Source organism: Orcinus orca, chromosome 2 (genome assembly GCF_937001465.1).
Source record: "Orcinus orca chromosome 2, mOrcOrc1.1, whole genome shotgun sequence".
Taxonomy (NCBI): Eukaryota; Metazoa; Chordata; class Mammalia; order Artiodactyla; family Delphinidae; genus Orcinus; species Orcinus orca.
The window spans coordinates 115,846,565-115,865,964 of record NC_064560.1 but is presented as its reverse complement, the minus strand read 5'-3'; the positions used below and the strand labels follow the sequence as shown (position 1 = coordinate 115,865,964).

General features: G+C 38.5%; 2 protein-coding genes across 10 annotated transcripts in view; one reads left to right on the top strand and one right to left on the bottom strand.

Moving 5' to 3' along the window:
- Positions 1-19,400, top strand: part of GANC (glucosidase alpha, neutral C) — an 81,375-nt gene that overhangs the window by 7,482 nt on the left and 54,493 nt on the right. For 7 of the 9 annotated variants that reach the window (XR_007475757.1, XR_007475756.1, XR_007475758.1 and 4 more), the window contains exons 4-5: positions 6,030-6,157; positions 13,841-14,023. Coding sequence is in view for 5 of the 9 variants with exons in the window: in XM_033435694.2 (XP_033291585.1) it covers positions 6,030-6,157; positions 13,841-14,023 (311 nt within the window). In the remaining 4 variants the exon portion in view is untranslated. Of the gene's footprint in view, positions 1-1,613; positions 4,650-6,029; positions 6,158-6,978; positions 7,130-13,840; positions 14,024-19,400 lie in introns of those variants that run through there. The other 2 variants (XM_049706440.1, XM_049706441.1) reach the window with 2 other exon arrangements.
- Positions 1-19,400, bottom strand: part of TMEM87A (transmembrane protein 87A) — a 96,118-nt gene that overhangs the window by 50,890 nt on the left and 25,828 nt on the right. The window lies entirely within an intron of this gene.

Sequence of the window (19,400 nt, the reverse complement as noted above, 5' to 3'; positions counted from 1 at the left end):
AATATGGTATGGATATGGTCTGGAGATTTTTAAAAAGCCACGTACATCCACTTATTTAGAATGATAGCTTTTTATTTCAGGTTCAGAGAGACAGAGCCCAAAGTCTAAGAGGATCATATTCAGCTCACAGCTGCAGTTCTCAGATTTCACTGATGAGGCAGAGTCTGACAAACCCAGCATTGTTAGTGCCTACCTGCCCTCACACCATTAAAACTCTTAAAGCAATAATTTTGTTGTCAGGCTTTGTTGTTAATTTTTTTTTTTTTCTTTTTTGCGGTACACGGGCCTCTCACTGTTGTGGCCTCTCCCGCTGCGGAGCACAGGCTCCGGACGCGCAGGCTCAGCGGCCATGGCTCACGGGCCCAGCCACTCTGCGGCATGTGGGATCTTCCCGGACCGGGGCACGAACCCGTGTCCCCTGCATCGGCAGGTGGACTCTCAACCACTGCGCCACCAGGGAAGCCCTGTTGTTAATTTTTGAAATCCTTCTTCCCAATTCCCTTCTCCCAACCTGCTACTTAATAAGCAACCAGGAAACAGAACCAAGTTTCATTCACCGTTGTCTTAGTGAGCTCACACTGCTATAACATAAACTGGGTGTCTTAACAAACCTTTATTTCTCACAGTTCTGGAGTCTGGGAAGTCCTAGATCAAGGTCCCACTTCCTGCCCTGTAGACTGTCACCTCCTTAGTGTACAGTTGACCCTTGAACAACGCAGGGGTTAGCAGTGGAAAATCCAAGTATGACTTCACAGTCAGCCCTCAGTATACATGGTTCCACATCCACAGATTCAACCAACCAAGGATTGTATGGTACTATAGTAAGTATTTATTGAAAAAAAATCCATGTATAAGTGGACCCATGCTGTTCAAATCTCTGTTCAAGGGTCAACTGTATATTCACATGATGGAGAGACAGCTAACTCTCTGGTCTCTTCCTGTAAAGGCAGTAATCCCATCATGACTCCACCCTCATGACCTCATCAAAACCTAAACACCTCCCAAGGCCCCATCTCCAGGTGCCATCACATTGAGGGTTAGGGCTTCAACATATGAATTGAAGGGTTGGAGAATGGGGAAGGTTTGGGGAGGGGGGAAAATGACAGTGGACAATTCAGTCCATAGCAAACATGATGTTCCTGGGACACAGTAATGTTACAAAACAAACTGAAGTGTTGCCCTGTGTGTTGCCTCTAGGTCAGGACATCTAGGCTTTGAAGAAAAGCTGGTTGCAGGTTCAGATCCCTAAGTTTTCTCACATAGGGTCCTATTTCTTATGACAAAATAATCAGATATTTGATAAAGAAGCTTCCAGAAAATAATCTTAAAGGAGTTATCAGTAAAGTGTTGACTGCTTTTTTAGACCTCTTTTTTTTCCTACTACTATCAATTTTTTACCTTCAGTCAAAATTTGACCTGGATTGAGAAAAAGAAAAGATCTAGTCTTGTGACACCAGAGCAGGGAAATTTATGCTATCTTCTGAGTGTACCTAAAAAGCACTGCTAGCAAGGCTATTTGGAACAGACCTACGTCTTTGACCTACTTTATATTGCTAATTTTTATGCTTTTTCATGACATGGATGAACTATTTGGCAAAATGTTTATTTTGCAGCCTGTTTGCAAGTTTTCACTGGTGGCAACACTTCTGGCAGCTTCTCCAAGGATGCAGGGATATCTCTGAGCATCTCCATGAAGTTATCCCTTGCGTCTTCATCTAAGCAATGGGACTTTGCCCAACCAGCCACCTCCTCAACAGATGAGGAACAACTACTACTTGTTAACCAGGACTGTTTCTGCAGAAATGTCCAGGAACAGGCAGCTTATTGGGGAACTGGCCAAGCAATCAGAAGCATACCTGGACAGGCTAATTGTCCTTGGGGAACATGCTAATGCCCAGTGTGAACTTGCCAGCGTTCTCCATAGAGAATCAGTGCTTGCAATAAACCAACTGGCTACAACTATGGAAGGGGCAACAAGTGCCCTACAGCAATTTAATGAATCTTAGACCATTCTCTGAATCCTGGAAGGTCTTGACCAATAACTGAGAGAGGTCCTTGCTCACTTCTCTAGGCCTTTTAGGTTAACTATTCCTTATAATATAGTAGAGAGACCTGGTTCCAGAGGACAAGCAAGATCTACCCATCACGGAGAAGTTGTTGGGGTCATAATTTCCCTTATTAATACCCACCACCATTTAAATATATGTTAGAGGGCTGTTCTGTTAACTCAGTCATAGTCTCTACTAGTTTGGGGTGAAATTAAAAAAAAACTTTTAATGTAACTGTGATCCATTCCACTGCTTGAATGTACAGACAAGGCTGTTGTTACCACCATGATTTTTATAACCTGTCTCATATTTTTGCCCCTGTGGCCAAAAAAAGTAGACTTAGGGATGACAAACTACTGGGTTTTATTTTTATTCGGTATGGGAGAAATAAGATAGGAAAAGGGAATTTATGCTCTCCCAGATTATGGGAGGTGAGCCTCTGAATGAAAAACCAAGTAGAGACTTGTGGTACTAAAATGAACCTCCAAAATGTATTCCTTTCTTTGAGGATTTATTTCATCTTCTCTGTGTAGGAGGACATTTACACATCTTAAATCTTTCTAGGGGAGCAAAACCCATGCTGTCTCACCTTATTTTAAATGTTTAATTTTATGTTTCTTCCCTTATTTTACATAAATCCATCTTGCCGCAATCTTTACTGCTATTCTCTAAATATTAACGTTAAATAATTCTGAGTTTATGCAGTCTAACTTCTGTAACAACATAATTTTTTGTTTTTGCTTTTTTTTGCGGTACGCGGGCCTCTCACTGTTGTGGCCTCTCCCGCCGCGGAGCACAGGCTCTGGACGCGCAGGCTCAGCAGCCATGGCTCACGGGCCCAGCCGCTCCGCGGCATGTGGGATCTTCCCGGACCAGGGCACGAACCCGTGTACCCTGCATCGGCAGGCAGACTCTCAACCACTGCGCCACCAGGGAAGCCCACAACGTGTTTTTTATTGTCATTTTTAATCACTAATAGAGATTCAATAATTTATTTGTATATTATTTTAAAATAAATATCCAAACAGGTCTCTAGAGAACAGAAATGTTTAGAAATTCTTAATGTTTTAGATAGAAGGATATAACATTCATGTCCAGACTTTTTGACAGCCCAGTTTTGGTTGAAAAATTGGACAATAACTGGCAGTTAAGAAGCCCAGGGAAGTGGTTTATAAACTGTCATGCGCAGAGCCCTGAGGTTTCCGTAGAGGGGTGTCAGAACTCAATGCAGGGAGGGGAGCGGGCTCAACGGTAGAGGCTCTGAGCCACTTCCTGCTGTTTTCAGTCCAAGTAGCTTTACTTATTGGACTTCTGAGAGTCTGCTGCTGTTGATTTTTTAAACCAGTAAAAACGGCATGAGCCAGATCATACAAGCAAATGTATACTAAGGTCTAAGGAAATTATGTGCTTGGAATATGAAGCTATGTTGATGATAATAAGAGATAAGAATGAATTTGGATATTGACTTTGAAAAGGGTTACCTATTGGCAAAATTGGTTTGCTTAATTAAGTTAAAATGAAAACAAAGTGGGGCTTTTACTCTGATTTGTATGTTTGCTTGCCTAGGGTTATTATAGGAAAAGCAGGGTTATTGCTACCTTCTCTCATATAATTAGGATTCTTTACTAGGCCGCAGCCTCAAGAACAGAACATATCAGACCAGTCTTTGGTTTAAAAAAATAAAGATTTTTAAGAAAGTTATTTTACTAATAATGGGAGGATCTCTGAGTATATAAACGAAATGCAATTTGTTAATCACATATAAGGGACAACCTGTGTGCCCTCTGCTTAGGATGTTCTTGCCCATTTTTGCCTCCCCAAAGTCCTACTAATCCCTCAAGGCCCTGCTTAAGTCCCTCTTCCTCCAGAGAGATGTCCCAGAACCCCTCTCCTTACAGTCATCAATATTCCCCTTCCTTGTTCTCCCGCAGCACATGTCCTCGTCCTATCTCAGCATTTATCATAAAACGCTTTACGGTTACAACATAGGTGTTGCATCTCCTCTAAATTGCACTCTCCCTAAGAGTTTAGCCATCCTTTTCACAGCAATCAGCACTTCACAATATTAGATGCCAAATAAATGTTAGTTGAATTAAATTTGAGAGAGTAGTGGAAATTTATGTCTAACTTGGGAGGGAATACATAATCTAACAGGATTTCAGCCTTATACTTGGATACATTTTCAAATCTTAGAATTCTGATGGCACACTTGAAGTAAATCAAATATACAAAAGAATACTAAACATATAAGCAGTAATTACAGTATGATTGGGGGTGGGGAAAGGGGGAGGTGTTGGCCAAAGAGTACAAACTTCCAACTATAATAAGATGACTAACAGCACAGTGATTGTAGTTAATAATACTCTATTATATACTTGAAAGTTGCTAAGAGAGTAGATCTTAAATGTTCTCACCACAAAAAGGAAATGGTAATTATGTGACTTGATGCAGATGTTAGCTAATGCTATGGTGGTGATCATTTTTGCAATATATAAGTATCAAATCAAGGAGTTGTACAACTTAAACTTACAGAATATGTCAATTATTTCTTAATAAAGCTGGGGAAAAAATTATTATTGTATGATCAGTACTACATCATAACCTTGTTTTTTTGTTTTTGTTTTTTTTTTGTGGTACACGGGCCTCTCACTGTTGTGGCCTCTCCCGTTGTGGAGCACAGGCTCTGGACGCGCAGGCTCAGCGGCCATGGCTCACGGGCCCAGCCGCTCTGCGGCATGTGGGATCTTCCCAGACCGGGACATGAACCTGTGTCCCCTGCATCGGCAGGTGGACTCTCAACCACTGCGCCACCAGGGAAGCCCCATAACCTTGTTTTAAGAATGTCTGTAAAAGCAGCCACAGCCTATTTACCATTATTTACCTGGTGACTCTTCAGTGTCCTGTCACTGTTCAAGTGCCCTTTCCTATATTCCGAAGAAGCAAGGTTCCAGTAACATCGTTTTGTGGGGGAGGGATTGTTTTTGTTTTTGTTTTTTGGTGCTGCATTAATATTCTCCCTGCTTCCTATATCTTGCTTGCACCACGGCATACCCGTTCTGTGTGTTACCTCACACAGGCTACCCAGCTTAGCCTTTCATTTAACAGACATTATAGTAACAATACACAGACCCAGTTGTAACCAGAATTTGGCATCATACTGTACTTAATGATTTGCAGCCAGTGCAGCATGGCACATCAGTTGAAAACCACTGTCTCAAGATATTTCCCTAATCTTGATGCCTCATTTTGTAATCTAAATCCAGCCATCTCTGCCTTCAGAGTTTGTTGTTATTGTTTTATTTTTCAAACTCTGTATTCTCTTTATGATTCTATGTTGCTTCCATCTTTCATCGTAGGCAGTATTTAACCTAAATTCTCGATCTTCTTGAGAAAGCTGAGAATATCCCAGCCTCTAGAGAAAGTTCCCCAGACCTTAATCTAAGTGTACAGGAAGTGCCTTGATTTTAACGCAGGAAGCCTTATTCATCTACAGTAGAGAACCCCAATGACCACCGTTTTACTGTCTATTCTTTTCTATTCTGTGGCTTGTTACCCTTCATCTTTCGTTCAACTGGAATCCAGTTACTCTAGTTTTAACACCAAACACTTATTCTTAAGATACCTGTACATATCTTAGATATTTTTCATAGATACAGTGGGCCACATGTCCCAATTTTCCAAGGGCAGTTTCAGTTTATGCCTGTCATCCACTATCGTTATTAATAGAGAGCCCTCTCACTCTTAACAGTCCTGGTCTGGACAATTATATGTTTGCCTAACCATAGAACACATAGGAGGTGTTTGTTTCTACTACAGATAGAGCCAAGCAAGTACATATAGATTGGAAAGGCTTTCCTTCATGATTGCCATTGTTCTCCAATTTGCTTGGCCTATAATAATTTAAACATAGTTTTCTAATTATCATAATTTGTAGAACTGACCTGGGTAACCTGTTGAAACTAATCGCGTGTGTGTTCCCAGGTTCCTCTCCTGGCTGAAGTTTATGGTATAGAGGGAAATATTTTCAGGCTTAAAATCAATGAAGAAACACCCTTGAAACCCAGGTATGAAGTTCCTGATGTCCTCACAAGCAAGCCAAGCACTGTAAGGTAAGCCAAGAAACACGTTACCTTGGATACACCCTCAATATATTCTTCTATCATACCTTGAGTAGCAGCTTTTGTATGAGTCTCTTATTTTGTTTCTTCAAAGATACAACCATTGGCAGAGTTAGTTTTTAGTTATTTGGGGATAAATTTATCCATTTTGATGCTATCCATTCTGTACTCTCTTCCTCCACCATTTGACTCATCAGCACTTATTAATGGGGAGAAGCAGAGCTTCTGATCTTCTCTCCTCCTGACAAAGTAAGCGGTTTATCAGCCAGACTTTGGGAACAAGCAGGAGACCTGTTTAATTGACTCACTCAGATGAACAGCAGGGCTCCAGAGATCCAATGTACTAGCAAAACTCCCATGCTTACAGTAATTTATACAGTTAGACTGACTCACTTTTAATTAACGGCAGTCTCAGAAGTCTAACATATAATCTGTCTTAGAGTCAGAGATAAATTAATGATCAGTTTCTAGGTGGAAAAAAAATCTTTGGGGATTAAAGCATTTTTCATGTACCTGCAGAATCTGCATCAGTTCTCAGCACATTTTCCGGTGATATTTTAACTTGGTTCTGTCTGTTGGTTTGTTATTTTCTTTATATCATGTCACTAAGGGAATATAAGATTATGCCAGATGCTTTAATTTTCACTACATCATTATCATAGTTTTATGTAGATTATTTTTTCCATGAAAATCTAATAAAAACTTAATAAATTATGGGACTTCCCTGGTGGTCCTGTGGTAAAGAATCCGCCTTCCAATGCAGGGGACGCAGGTTCTATCCTTGGTCAGAGAACTAAGATCCCACATGCTGCAGGGCAGCTAAGCCTCCACGCTGCAACACAGAGCCCATGCTCTCTGGAGCCCACACACGGCAACTAGAGAGAAGTTCGCGTGCTGCAACGAAGAGCCTGTGCACCGCAACGAAAGAGCCCACATGCCACAACAAAGATCCTGCGTGTTGCAGTTAGGACCTGACACAGCCAAAAAAAAGCTAATAAATTATAAGGAGAAATTAATTTAGCTATGCTAGAACTATCATAAATTTAAAATATATCACTGAGCCACTACTATAGGCTAAGAACTTAGGAAATAAGAATTAAAAAGGGACTATTCTCATAGCTTTGCAGTTTGGCAAATGAGAGAGAGAGAGAGAGAGAGAGAGAGAGAGAGAGAGAGTGTGTGTGTGTGTGTGTGTGTGTGTGTGTGTGTGTGTGTGTGTATTTCCTCTTGGTCACATTACATTATTTTTTACTCTCCTGGACGATTCATTTTACTAGTAGACCTTTAACATTTTTACATCTGTGTTCATAAGTAACATTAGTCTATAGTTTTTCTGTGCTATCTTTGCCAGGTTTTGGAGTCAGGGTAATATTAGCATTGTGTAGTAAATGTGGTATATTAGTTTTGCCTCTATTTCAGCCTTTTTCTAGAGGACCTTTGGCTACTGTAATAACTAAAAACTACATTTCTCCATTTCCCAGACTCCCATATAGCTAGTTTCTGATGTAATTCAGGTTCCACCAATCAGATGCACTTACAGTTATCTTGATTTCAGAATTGAGTCTCCCATTTTGCTGGTGTGTATCAGCAGTTATAGAATGACTCTAGAGCCACTAGTTAGGGCAGTGGTTTCCCAGTCTCTGGATTGCAGCTAAGTTGGCATGATCCTGGAGCCCACCAGTTGCCACATTGACTTCTGATTACCCAGCTTCCTGATTCCAGCTAAGAGAGAAGTTCTGTTGGCCTGCAATTATGCAGTATTGTTCTAGGAGTCATTACTGGACACTCAGCCAGGAACCTGCTACCTCAAACCTTCCATAATGTTGTAAGCTAATAATTCCTCCATATTAAGTCATTTACTTTCTGCTTAAAATAGCCAGAGTTGTTTCTGTTATCTGCAGTTGAGTTTTGGTTAACACAGTCATTGATATCAGAATGAGTATAAGCAACAGACCCTCAAGGATGGAAATCTGAGCTTAGTTAGCTGATCTACTTGGATTTGAAGGCAGTGAGGACCTGGTTTTCATTAGGCGGTGAGATATTAATGTTTTGGGCTGAATACTACCCTCCCCAACCAGACTCATATGTTGAAGCCCTAACCCCCCATACCTCAGAATGTGACTATTCCGAGACAGAGCCTTTGAACAGGTAATTAAGTTAAAATAGGGTCATTAGGGTGGGCCCTAATCCAGTATGACTGGTGTCTTGTAAGAGGAGGAGATGAGGATACAGATAACACAGACAGAGGGATGGCCATGTGAGGACACAGCAAGAAGATGGCCATCTGCAAGCCAAGAAGAAAAGCCTCAGAAGAAACCAAACCGGCTGACACTTTGATCTAGGATTTCCAGCCTCCAGAATTGTGAGAAAATAAATTTCTGATGTTTAAGCCACCCGGTCTGTGGTATTTTGTTATGGAAGCTCTAGCAAATTAGTACGACTAGCAATAAACCACGGCATTCTGTGACAGTCAAATTACTACTTGTGGTTGCCTTAAATAGAGTGCCTATTGAAAGCATGGCTCTGGCAAACCAAGTGGTGGGGCCATAGCATAGCATGATTGCCATACAAAATTCAAAACTCTGAGGTGGCCTGGCTGCTATTAATTTCACTGAAGAACTTAAAGAAAACAGCAGTTTCAGGCTTTTAAATTGTCAGAAACCTAACAGATTTCTGTGACAATCCTAAAAGTCATATCTATAGAGTCCTCGTAGCTGAAAATCAGATACAGAGTTAGATTCTGTGGTCTGCTGAATTAGAGAGTAAGTTGAATTCACAGCTTCATCAGGGCTATGAATTTAGGGCATCGCTGTGAAAAGGTAGGACTCCCCAAAATTGAATAGCAACATTTGGGAAGATTTGGATAACCATGAGTCCCAAACTTCAAAATTCCACTGAGCCTCCCAGTTCAGCAGAAGCAGCTCCTTCTCCTCCATCTGATAAGGCTGGTCTCACCTGCTTGGACACCCCGTGTTAACCTCACCTGAAATATACTGTGCCAGGGGATTCCAGTGCTCCCTGTGCTTCACCCTTACCACTCTTCACTGCCTCCAGACCCACTATCAAGTCAGACCCCAACATGCCTAGGGAGCCAATTACAGTCAAACCCAGGAGGAAAAGGCTTACACACCTAAAGAATTGTAAGATTTTATACTGGCAAAAATCTGGGAAATATGCATGGAAATGATTTCTGAGGGACTTCTAGACCAGAAGGAAGGACCATAATTTTAGGATCATGCTAAATTTACTGACATGGGTACAGGTACCAGAGAATCCAGATTTAATATGCTAGCTTAGACAGCTGAAAATGGTTCTAATATTTGCTTGGTTAAGTATAACTTGAACTCAGCTATGGACTGTGCTGAATGAAGCTGAGATACCAGAAATTCCTTGGCGCTGTGTAGAAGAAATGATTCATAGACTTAGGGAGATAAAAATGTTGAAGTGGATATGTCATATGCATCTAGCCCCTAAGTCTGTTCTCCAAAGGATCCAAAAGATACTTCCTTCATTGAGAAATACATTAGTGAGGGAACACTTGGAAAGCATTATAGTGAGTGAATGTCTTTTCTGAGCTAGAGATAATGGTGGGAATGGTACCATTAAAATGGGCTCCCTGATTTCAGTGGAAATGATGAGACTCTAGGTAGCAGAGTCAAAGTAGCAGCATTTAGTTGTAAGAGACAAGGTAGACGTGTTTCCATAACAGGGCCTGTGTGGTACTCAAAATGGCTCAAGCCTCAGGGCAGTGCATGATACGTCAGGGGGTCCATTAGGCTGAAATAGATGGACCAGAGTCCTACTTGACAGAATAATCAAAAGAACTGTATTTAAGTTTGATGAACAGTGAGACACAACCTCTCAAACTACAAAGTTAATTTCCAGAACCCAAAGCATCTTGCTTGAGGCGCAGGCCTAGAATCCATGGAGGAGGTTGTAAAGATATATAAGATCATAAACTATCCCTCCTAATCCTCCCTAAAGAGGCCTGTGACCAGGGTGACTATGCACTAGAAAAATATCTAGACCTAGGGATTTTATTTTTTTATTTTTATATCTTTATTGGAGGATAATTGCTTTACAATGTTGTGTTGTTAGTTTCTGCTGTACAACAAAGTGAATCAGCTACATGTATACATATATCCCCATATCCCCTCACTCTTGAGCTTCCCTCCCATCCTCCCTATTCCACCCCTCTAGGTCATCAAAAAGCACTGAGCTGATCTCCCTGTGCTATGCAGCAGCTTCCCACTAGCCATCTATTTTACATTTGGTAGTGTATATACGTCAATGCTGCTCTCATACTTCGTCCCAACTTCCCCTTGCTCCTGTGTCCTCAAGTCCATTCTCTACGTCTGCGTCTTTATTCCTGCCCTGCCACTAGGTTCATCAGTACTGTTCTTTTAGATTCCATATATGTGCATTAGCATACGGTATTTGTTTTTCTCTTTCTGACTTACATCACTCCGTATGACAGACTCTAGGTCCATCCACCTCATTACAAATAATTCAATTTCATTCCTTTTTATGGCTGAGTAATATTCCACTGTATATATGTGCCACATCTTCTTTATCCATTCATCTGTTGATGGACATTTAGGTTGTTTCCATGTCCTGGCTACTGTAAATAGTGCTGCAATGAACATTGTGGTACATGTATCTTTTTGAATTATGGTTTTCTTAGGGTATATGCCCAGTAGTGGGATTGCTGTGTCGTATGGTAGTTCTATTTTTAGTTTTTTAAGGAACCTCCATACTGTTCTCCATAGTGGTTGTATCAATTTACATTCCCACCAACAGTGCAAGAGGGTTCCCTTTTATCCACACCCTCTCCAGCACTTATTGTTTCTAGATTTTTTGATGAAGGCCATTCTGGCCAGTGTGAGGTGATACCTCATTGTAGTTTTGGTTTGCACTTCTCTAATGATTAGTGATGTTCAGCATCTTTTCATGTGTTTGTTGGCAATCTGATGTCTACTTTGGAGAAATGTCTATTTGGGTGTTCCACCCATTTTTGGATTGTTTGTTTTTTTGATATTGAGCTGCATGAGCTGCTTGTATATTTTGGAAATTAATCCTTTGTCAGTTGCTTTGTTTGCAAGTATTTTCTCCCATTCTGCAGATTGTCTTTTCGTCTTGTTTACGGTTTCCTTTGCTGTGCAAAAGCTTTTAAGTTTCATTAGGTCCCATTTGTTTATTTTTTATTTTATTTCCATTCCTCTAGGAGGTGGATCAAAAAGGATCTTGCTGTGATTTATGTCATAGAGTGTTCTGCCTATGTTTTCCTCTAAGAGTTTTGTAGTGTCTGGCCTTACATTTAGGTCTTTAATCCATTTTGAGTTTATTTTTGTGTATGGTGTTAGGGAGTGTTGTAATTTCATTCTTTTTTTACATGTAGCTGTCCAGTTTTCCCAGCACCACTTATTAAAGAGGCTGTCTTTTCTCCACTGTATATTCTTGCCTCCTTTGTCAAAGATAAGGTGACCATATGTGTGTGGGTTTATCGCTGGGCTTTCTATTCTGTTCCATCGATCTATATTTCTGTTTTTGTGCCAGTACCATACTGTCTTGATTACTGTAGCTTTGTAGTAGAGTCTGAAGTCAAGGAGCCTGATTCCTCCAGCTCTGTTTTTCTTTCTCAAGATTGCTTTGGTTATTCAGGGTCTTTTGTGTTTCCATACAAATTGTGAAATTTTTTGTTCTAGTTCTGTGAAAATGCCATTGGTAATTTGATAGGGATTGCATTGAATCTGTAGATTGCTGTGCATAGTATAGTCATTTTCACAATGTTGATTCTTCCAGTCCAAGAACATGGTATATCTTCCCATCTGTTTGTATCGTCTTTGATTTATTTCATCAGTATCTTATAGTTTTCTGCATACAGGTCTTTTATCTCCTTAGGTAGGTTTATTCCTAGGTATTTTTTTTTCTTTTTGTTGCAGTTGTAAATGGGACTGTTTCCTTAATTTCTCTTTCTGATTTTTTGTTGTTAATGTATAGGAATGCAAGAGATTTCTGTGCATTAATTTGTATCCTGCTACTTTACCAAATTCATTGATTAGCTCTAGTAGTTTTCTGGTGGCATCTTTAGGATTTTCTATGTATAGTATCATGTCATCTGCAAACAGTGACAGTTTTACTTCTTCTTTTCCAATTTGGATTCCTTTTATTTCTTTTTCTTCTCTGATTGCCATGGCTAAAACTTCCAAAACTATGTTGAATAGTAGTGGTGAGAGTGGACACCCTTGTCCTGTTCCTGATCTTAGAGGAAATGCTTTCAGTTTTTCACCATTGAGAATGATGTTGGCTGTGGGTTTGTCATATATGCCCACTTTCTGGAGAGTTTTTATCATAATGGGTGTTGAATTTTGTCAAAAACTTTTTCTGCATCTATCGAGATTATCATATGGTTTTTATCCTTCAGTTTGTTAATATGGTGTATCACATTGATTGATTTGCATATATTGAAGAATCCTTGCATTCCTGGGATAAACCCGAGTTGATCATGGCATATGATCCTCTCAGTGTGCTGTTGGATTGTGTTTGCTAGTATTTTGTGGAGGATTTTTGCATCTATGTTCATCAGTGGTTTTGACCTGTAATTTTCTTTTTTTGTGACATCTTTGTTTGGTTTTGGTATCAGGATCATGGTGGCCTCGTAGAATGAGTTTGGGAGTGTTCCTCCCTCTGCTATATTTTGGAAGAGTATGAGAAGGATAGGTGTTAGCTCTTCTGTAAATGTTTGATAGAATTCTCCTGTGAAGCCATCTGGCCCTGGGCTTTTGTTTTTTAATCACAGTTTCAATTTCAGTGCTTGTGATTGGTCTGTTCATATTTTCTATTTCTTCCTGGTTCAGTCTTGGGAAGTTGTACTTTTCTAAGAATTTGTCCATTTCTTCCAGGTTGTCCATTTTATTGGTATATAGTTGCTTATAGTATTCTCTCATGATCCTTTGTATTTCTGCAGTGTCAGTTGTTACTTCTCCTTTTTCATTTCTAATTCTGTTGATTTGAGTCTCCCTTTTTTTCCTGATGATAGACCTAGGGATTTTAAGTGCTGTCTCTGAGCTTATATAACTCCTGGGAATCCAAAGCATCCAAAAAGTGTACGTGTCTGATTGGGCTGTTGGAAGTTAGGTGATAAATAAACAAAAGTTTCACCTTTCCATCTCACTTTGGACTGAGTGAATCAATAACCGAATCTGTGTTATTTACTCAGTTTCTGAGTGTAGGGTTGGAACGAGAAAGAAAAGCAAAATGTTTAAATTCTATGCACCAACTTGTTACCAGACCAAAGTAATAATGATGATGAGAGCTAACATTTACTGAGCGCTTATTATATGCCAGGCTCTTTGCCAAGTGCTTTACATGTGTGATCTCATTTAATCCTCTCAAAAATCTCTATTTGTTCTTGCTTTTATCATTTCCACTTTACAGATGAGGAAAACAAGAACTAGAAAGATTAACTTGTCCACAGTTATACACCTAGTGTGTGGGAGAGCTATGTTTAGTCCAGTCTTTCTGACACCAAAGCCCATGCTCTCAATTACAGCTCTCTACTGCCTTATCTGTGCTGTGTCCCATGAATATTGATTTACTAATTTGAATTGAGAATTGCATTGAGCCATGTAAACCTACAGCAATTTATTTTTCTCTTCCTGCCTTGTTTTCCAGGCTGATTTCATGCTCAGGGGATACAGGCAGTCTTGTATTGGCAAATGGAAAAGGAGATCTGAAGTGTCACATCACAGCAAACCCATTCAAGATAGACTTGGTATCTGAAGAAGAGGTTGTGATGAGCATAAACTCCCTGGGCCAATTGTACTTTGAGCAGCTGCAGATTCCTCCCAAGCAAAGGTATTTTTGCACATTACTTAACACATAAAGAACTTAAGAAAACCTGACTGTGAATACCAGTTGCCTAAATAGATAATACATCACCATAGAAAACTGGTTTGCCTTATTTGCTGGGATATTGTTCTGAGAAATTTCATCTTTTCACCTGTGCAGGTGAATGCAGGCTTGATGACAAAAATTATTCTCAGACATTTGTGAAGATGACACTCTTAACACATCCTATATGTTTGACTGAGGACGTTCTCTACCCTACACATCCTTCTAAAAAATCATCCTGTTAACTTTTTTTTTTTTTAATAAATATATTTATTTATTTTTGGCTGTATTGGGTCTTCGTTGCTGAACGCGGGCTTTCTCTAGTTGCGGCGAGCAGGGGCTACTCTTCACTGCGGTGCACAGGCCTCTCATTGCGGTGGCTTCTCTTGTCGCGGAGCACAGGCTCTAGGTGAACAGGCTTCAGTAGTTGCAGCACGTGGGCTCAGCAGTTGTGGCGCACAGGCCTAGTTGCTCCGCAGCATGTGGGATCTTCCCGGACCAGGGCTTGAACCCATGTCCCCTACATTGGCAGGCAGATTCTTAACCACTGTGCCACCAGGGAAGCCCACACCATGTTAACTTGATAGATGCTAATGTGAACTAACATGTCTTCAGAATTTCATTTTACCTCCTTAGAATAACATGAGTTACCTTAGACTTGAATAGTTGTCCAGGAATTTTCTGGAACCAACCATTTGATCAAAGCTGTTTGTGTGTGGGTCGCATGAATTGGAAGATAGTAGTAGAAGGAGATTCTTCTTCCATTTTTACCAATATTGTCTTTAAATCCTCCAGTCTTTCTATTTTTACCCAAATAATGAACATCTTATATGAGCTGCAGAAAGCATTCAACATAGTGATTTTTTTCTGAGTTTCAACTTATTTCTATTTTAAAATTTTAATATTAAAAAATCTTATTTTGGGACTTCCCTGGTGGTGTAGTGGTTAAGAATCCACCTGCCAATGCAGGGGATGCGGGTTCAAGCCCTGGTTCAGGAAGATCCCACATGCCGTGGAGCAACTAAGCCCATGTGCCACAACTGCTGCGCCTGCACACTACAACTACTGAAGCCCACGCACCTAGAGCCCATGCTCTGCAACAAGAGAAGCCACCGCAATGAGAAGCCCACACACCGCAACAAAGAGTAGCCCCTGCTCGCCTCAGCAAGAGAAAGCCCGTGCAGCAACGAATACCCAATGCAGCCAAAAATAAATAAATAAATTTATAAATTTATAAAATATAAATGACTTATTTTATCACAGAAATGTGTTCATTGAAGGAAAAATAGAAAATATTGAAAAGAAGAAAAAATACCCATAATCCTGCCACCTACTCTGTTAGTGCCTTATGAATATAATTCAATTACTTTTTTTGACTGAAAATACTAATAGCATAACAAATCCCTGTGTATTTGTTATTTATATTTAATTCATTATTTATTTATATTTAAAGCATTAATATTTAAAACATTTTTTCCTTTTACTAAACTCCCATTATTTTTGTTTTAGAGGTGATATCTAAGTTGGGCTTTTTAATTTTTATTTATTTTTTTAAATAAGCACATTGTACAAAGGTGTATATACACAGGGAGATCAGCTCGGTGCTTTGTGACGACCTAGAGGGATAGGATAGGGAGGGTGAGAGGGACGTTCAAGAGTGAGGGGATATGGGGATATATGTATACATATAGCTGATTCACTTTGTTGTACAACAGAAACTAACACAACATTGTAAAGCATTTATACTCCAATAAAGATGTGAAAAAAAAAAGGTGTATATAGTGAAAAGTCTCCCTCACCATTTGTGCTTGAGCTACCTCATTCCATCCTTGAAAGTAATCAGTGTTTCCAGTTTTCTGTGTATCCTTCCAGAGATAATTTATGCCTATACAATAAGATTAATGTATTCTTTGTTTTTTCCTTTCCTGACACAAATGATATCATGTTTACACATTATTCTGTACCTTGCTTTTTTTCCCTTTACCAATGTGGTAGTTTCTAATTTCTTTAAAACAGCTACATAGTTTCTATTATATGGTTACACTGTGATTCATTTAGTTAATCCCTGCTAGTAGACTTTAAAGTTGTTTCTGATATTGTTTTACAACTACTTACTTCATGAATAACCTTGTATATGTGTCATTTTGCATACATGCAAGTATATCCATAGACCAGAGTCACAGAAGTATAATTTCTGATCAAATGGTTTGTACATCTGTACTTTTGATAGATGTTTCCAAATTGCCTCCCATAGAGGTTGTGTACTAGTTTATATTTCCATTATTTGTATTTATCTTTGTGTTAGAAAAATTAGATTATCCACTTGGAAAAAAAATGTAAGGTCCTAACCTCAGAACATTAGCAAAAATGAATTCCAGATAAATAAAAATAAAGCACACAAGAAAATAAAAATAGGAAAAAATGTAGAATTTAAAAAATCTTAGTGTAAGAAAAACTGAAGAGCCATAAGGAAAAAGGGTGATTGATTCGATTACTTAGAAATTTTAAACTTTAAACTTTATTATAACCGCAAAAACAAAATACAAACAAACAAAAAAACTTGAACAAAATGAAAAGGCAAGGACTTGTAATTTCCAGTCTGGCATGTGAGGAGCTCAGAAGTTGCCACAAACAAGAATGAAACGTCAATCAAAAAAAAAAAAAAAGAAAATTACTCAAAATACAATATAGACCTAAATGTAAAACCTAAAACTATAAAACTTCTAGACAACAATGAAGAAAATCTTGAAACCTTGGATCAGGCAAAGATGTCTTAGATATTACACCAAAAGCATGATCCACAAAAGAAAAAATGGGTTAAATGGATATAACCAAAAGTAAAAATGCCTGCCCATTCAAAGACTATATGAAGAAATAGGTTATTATTCTTCCTTTAATTTGCATTGACTATTAATTACTTTATTTTGTTTTATTTTATTTTATTTTATTTTACTGTAGTAAGAGCACTTAACATGAGATCTACCCTCTTCACAAAATTTTAAGTGTTCCATACAGTATTGTTAACTGTAGGCACAGTGCTGTACAGTAGGTCTCTAGAACTTATTCATCTTGCTTAACTGAAACTTTATGCCCATTGATTAGTAACTCCCCATTTCCCCCTCCCCTTAGCCCCTGGCAGCCACCATTCCTCTTTGAGTCTATGAATTTGACTATTTTAGATACCTAATATAGGTGGGATCATGTAGTATTTATCTTTCTGTGACTGGCTTATTTCACTTAGAAGAATGTCCTCAAGGTTCATCCAGGCCTTAGACTTTGTTCATTTGAGTATGAGTTGCTTCAAACTGGAGGAAATGATCTGGAAATGCATTAAAATTTAAAATATGCATACGTTTGAACTAGCAGTACCAGTTTTGGGACTTTGTCCTGTTGTAATCAAACACACATGTATCTAAGATAAATGTATGAAGGCGTTTATTGTGGCATTGTCATAGTAAAAACTAGAAAAAACCTGAATAATTAACCATAATCAATTATAATAAAATATTATTCAACAATAAAAAAGGGATATTAATCCCTCTGTATAATGATTTAAAGCTTTAGTATATTAAAAAAAGACTATATGAAGAGAATGAAAAGATAATTCATAGACTAAGAGAAAATATTTGCAAAGTATATATCTAATAAAGAAGTTGTATGGATTGACATAATATAGAAAGAACTCTCAAAATTTAAGAAAATAATCTAATAAACAAAAGATTTGAACAGATATTTCACCAAAGAAGATATACAAGTGACAAATAAGCACTTGAAAAATATGTTTAATGCCGTTAGTCATTAGGGTATTGCAAATTAAAACAACAGTGATGTACTACCACACACCTATTAGAATGGCTAAAGTTTAACAGGCCAACCATATTGTTAATGTAAATTGACCAAATAAAATTATATCCTTCTTAGCAGGAGCTGATAAACTGACACTGGGCTTGGAAATGTAAAAAAAAATTTCTATAGATGGGCTGAACTGAAACCAGGGAAGAGTGAGTTCACTAGATGGGGGGAACATGGCTATTTGGAGTGAAAGGTCAGTCCACAGCATCGTAATAACACTAATGTGTATATTCACAACAAAGTAATGTCACTACATTTAACAGACAGCACCAAAAAGTAGACATAGTGGGGACAAAAGTTCCCTGATATAAATGGCTGCCTAGACTTATTGTCCTTGTGGATCCTTGGGAGGCATTCTTTGAGACCAAATTGAGACTGGTCCCTGGGCAGAACGTTGCTCTCTGCCTGTTGAACATTCATGCTGCAAGAAGAGGTAATGAGCCTTATTCTAAGTACAGATGTACCTTGTACTTGTGTAATGTCATAAAGGAGAATCATAGTTTACATGCAATCTTGCAATCTTCTGCTATGCAAAGTGTTTATTTTGCCTTTTTCAATATATTTGCTTGACTTAGGCACTTTGAACAAGGAAAAGAAAAATAAAACACCTCTGAACTCTGATCTTTCACTGCTTTTGTACATTCTGATTGTGAAGTTGAGGGTAAGGATGTTCAGAAACCCATGGGGAATTTATATGCCTTCAGAATATTGTGCATGTTCTAATATGATGAGCTTTTAAAACACTTCGTTAAAACATGAATCAATATGTGTAATTGTATAGATACTCAGCTAATTTTGAATGCTGCTGATGGCATAACTATATATAAATATAAATTTTTATATCCAAAAATATATTCTTGTGTGCTGCTTTTCCTACCTGGTGATGTTATTTCATATAATGAAGATTGTTTTCTTTTTTACTAACTCATTTCAAAGAGAAAGAATTTTACTTATAAGCAAGCTGTTTTTCCCCCAAACATTCCAAAACAATTCTTTTTCTTCTTTGTTTTTTTCACCCAATAAATGATAACATTATGATCTTTAAAAAAGAAAATAGCAGAGCAGTTTTTCAGTTATCTGAAATGCTGTCTCCTGGGCTGCAGTCCTCATTTTGCCCCCAATAAAACTTAACTCCCAACTCTCAAAAAAAAAAGAAAATAGGAGTAGTTATATTAATTTCAGAAAGAGCTAACTTCAAAACAGGGAAAGTATGTGCCTGATAACAAAGCATCAAAATACTTGAGGCAAGAATGATAGAACTGCAAGTAGAAATAGATGAATCCACTATTACAATTAGAGACCTTAACACCCTTCTATCAGGAATGGACAGATTCAGCAGGGAGAAGATCAATAAGGACATATTCTAATTCAAAAGCACCATCAATCAGCTGGCTATAATTGACATCTATAGTCTCCTTCATCCAACAACAGTAGAATACACATTCTTCTCAAGCTCACATGGAACATTCACCAAGACCATATTTTGTGT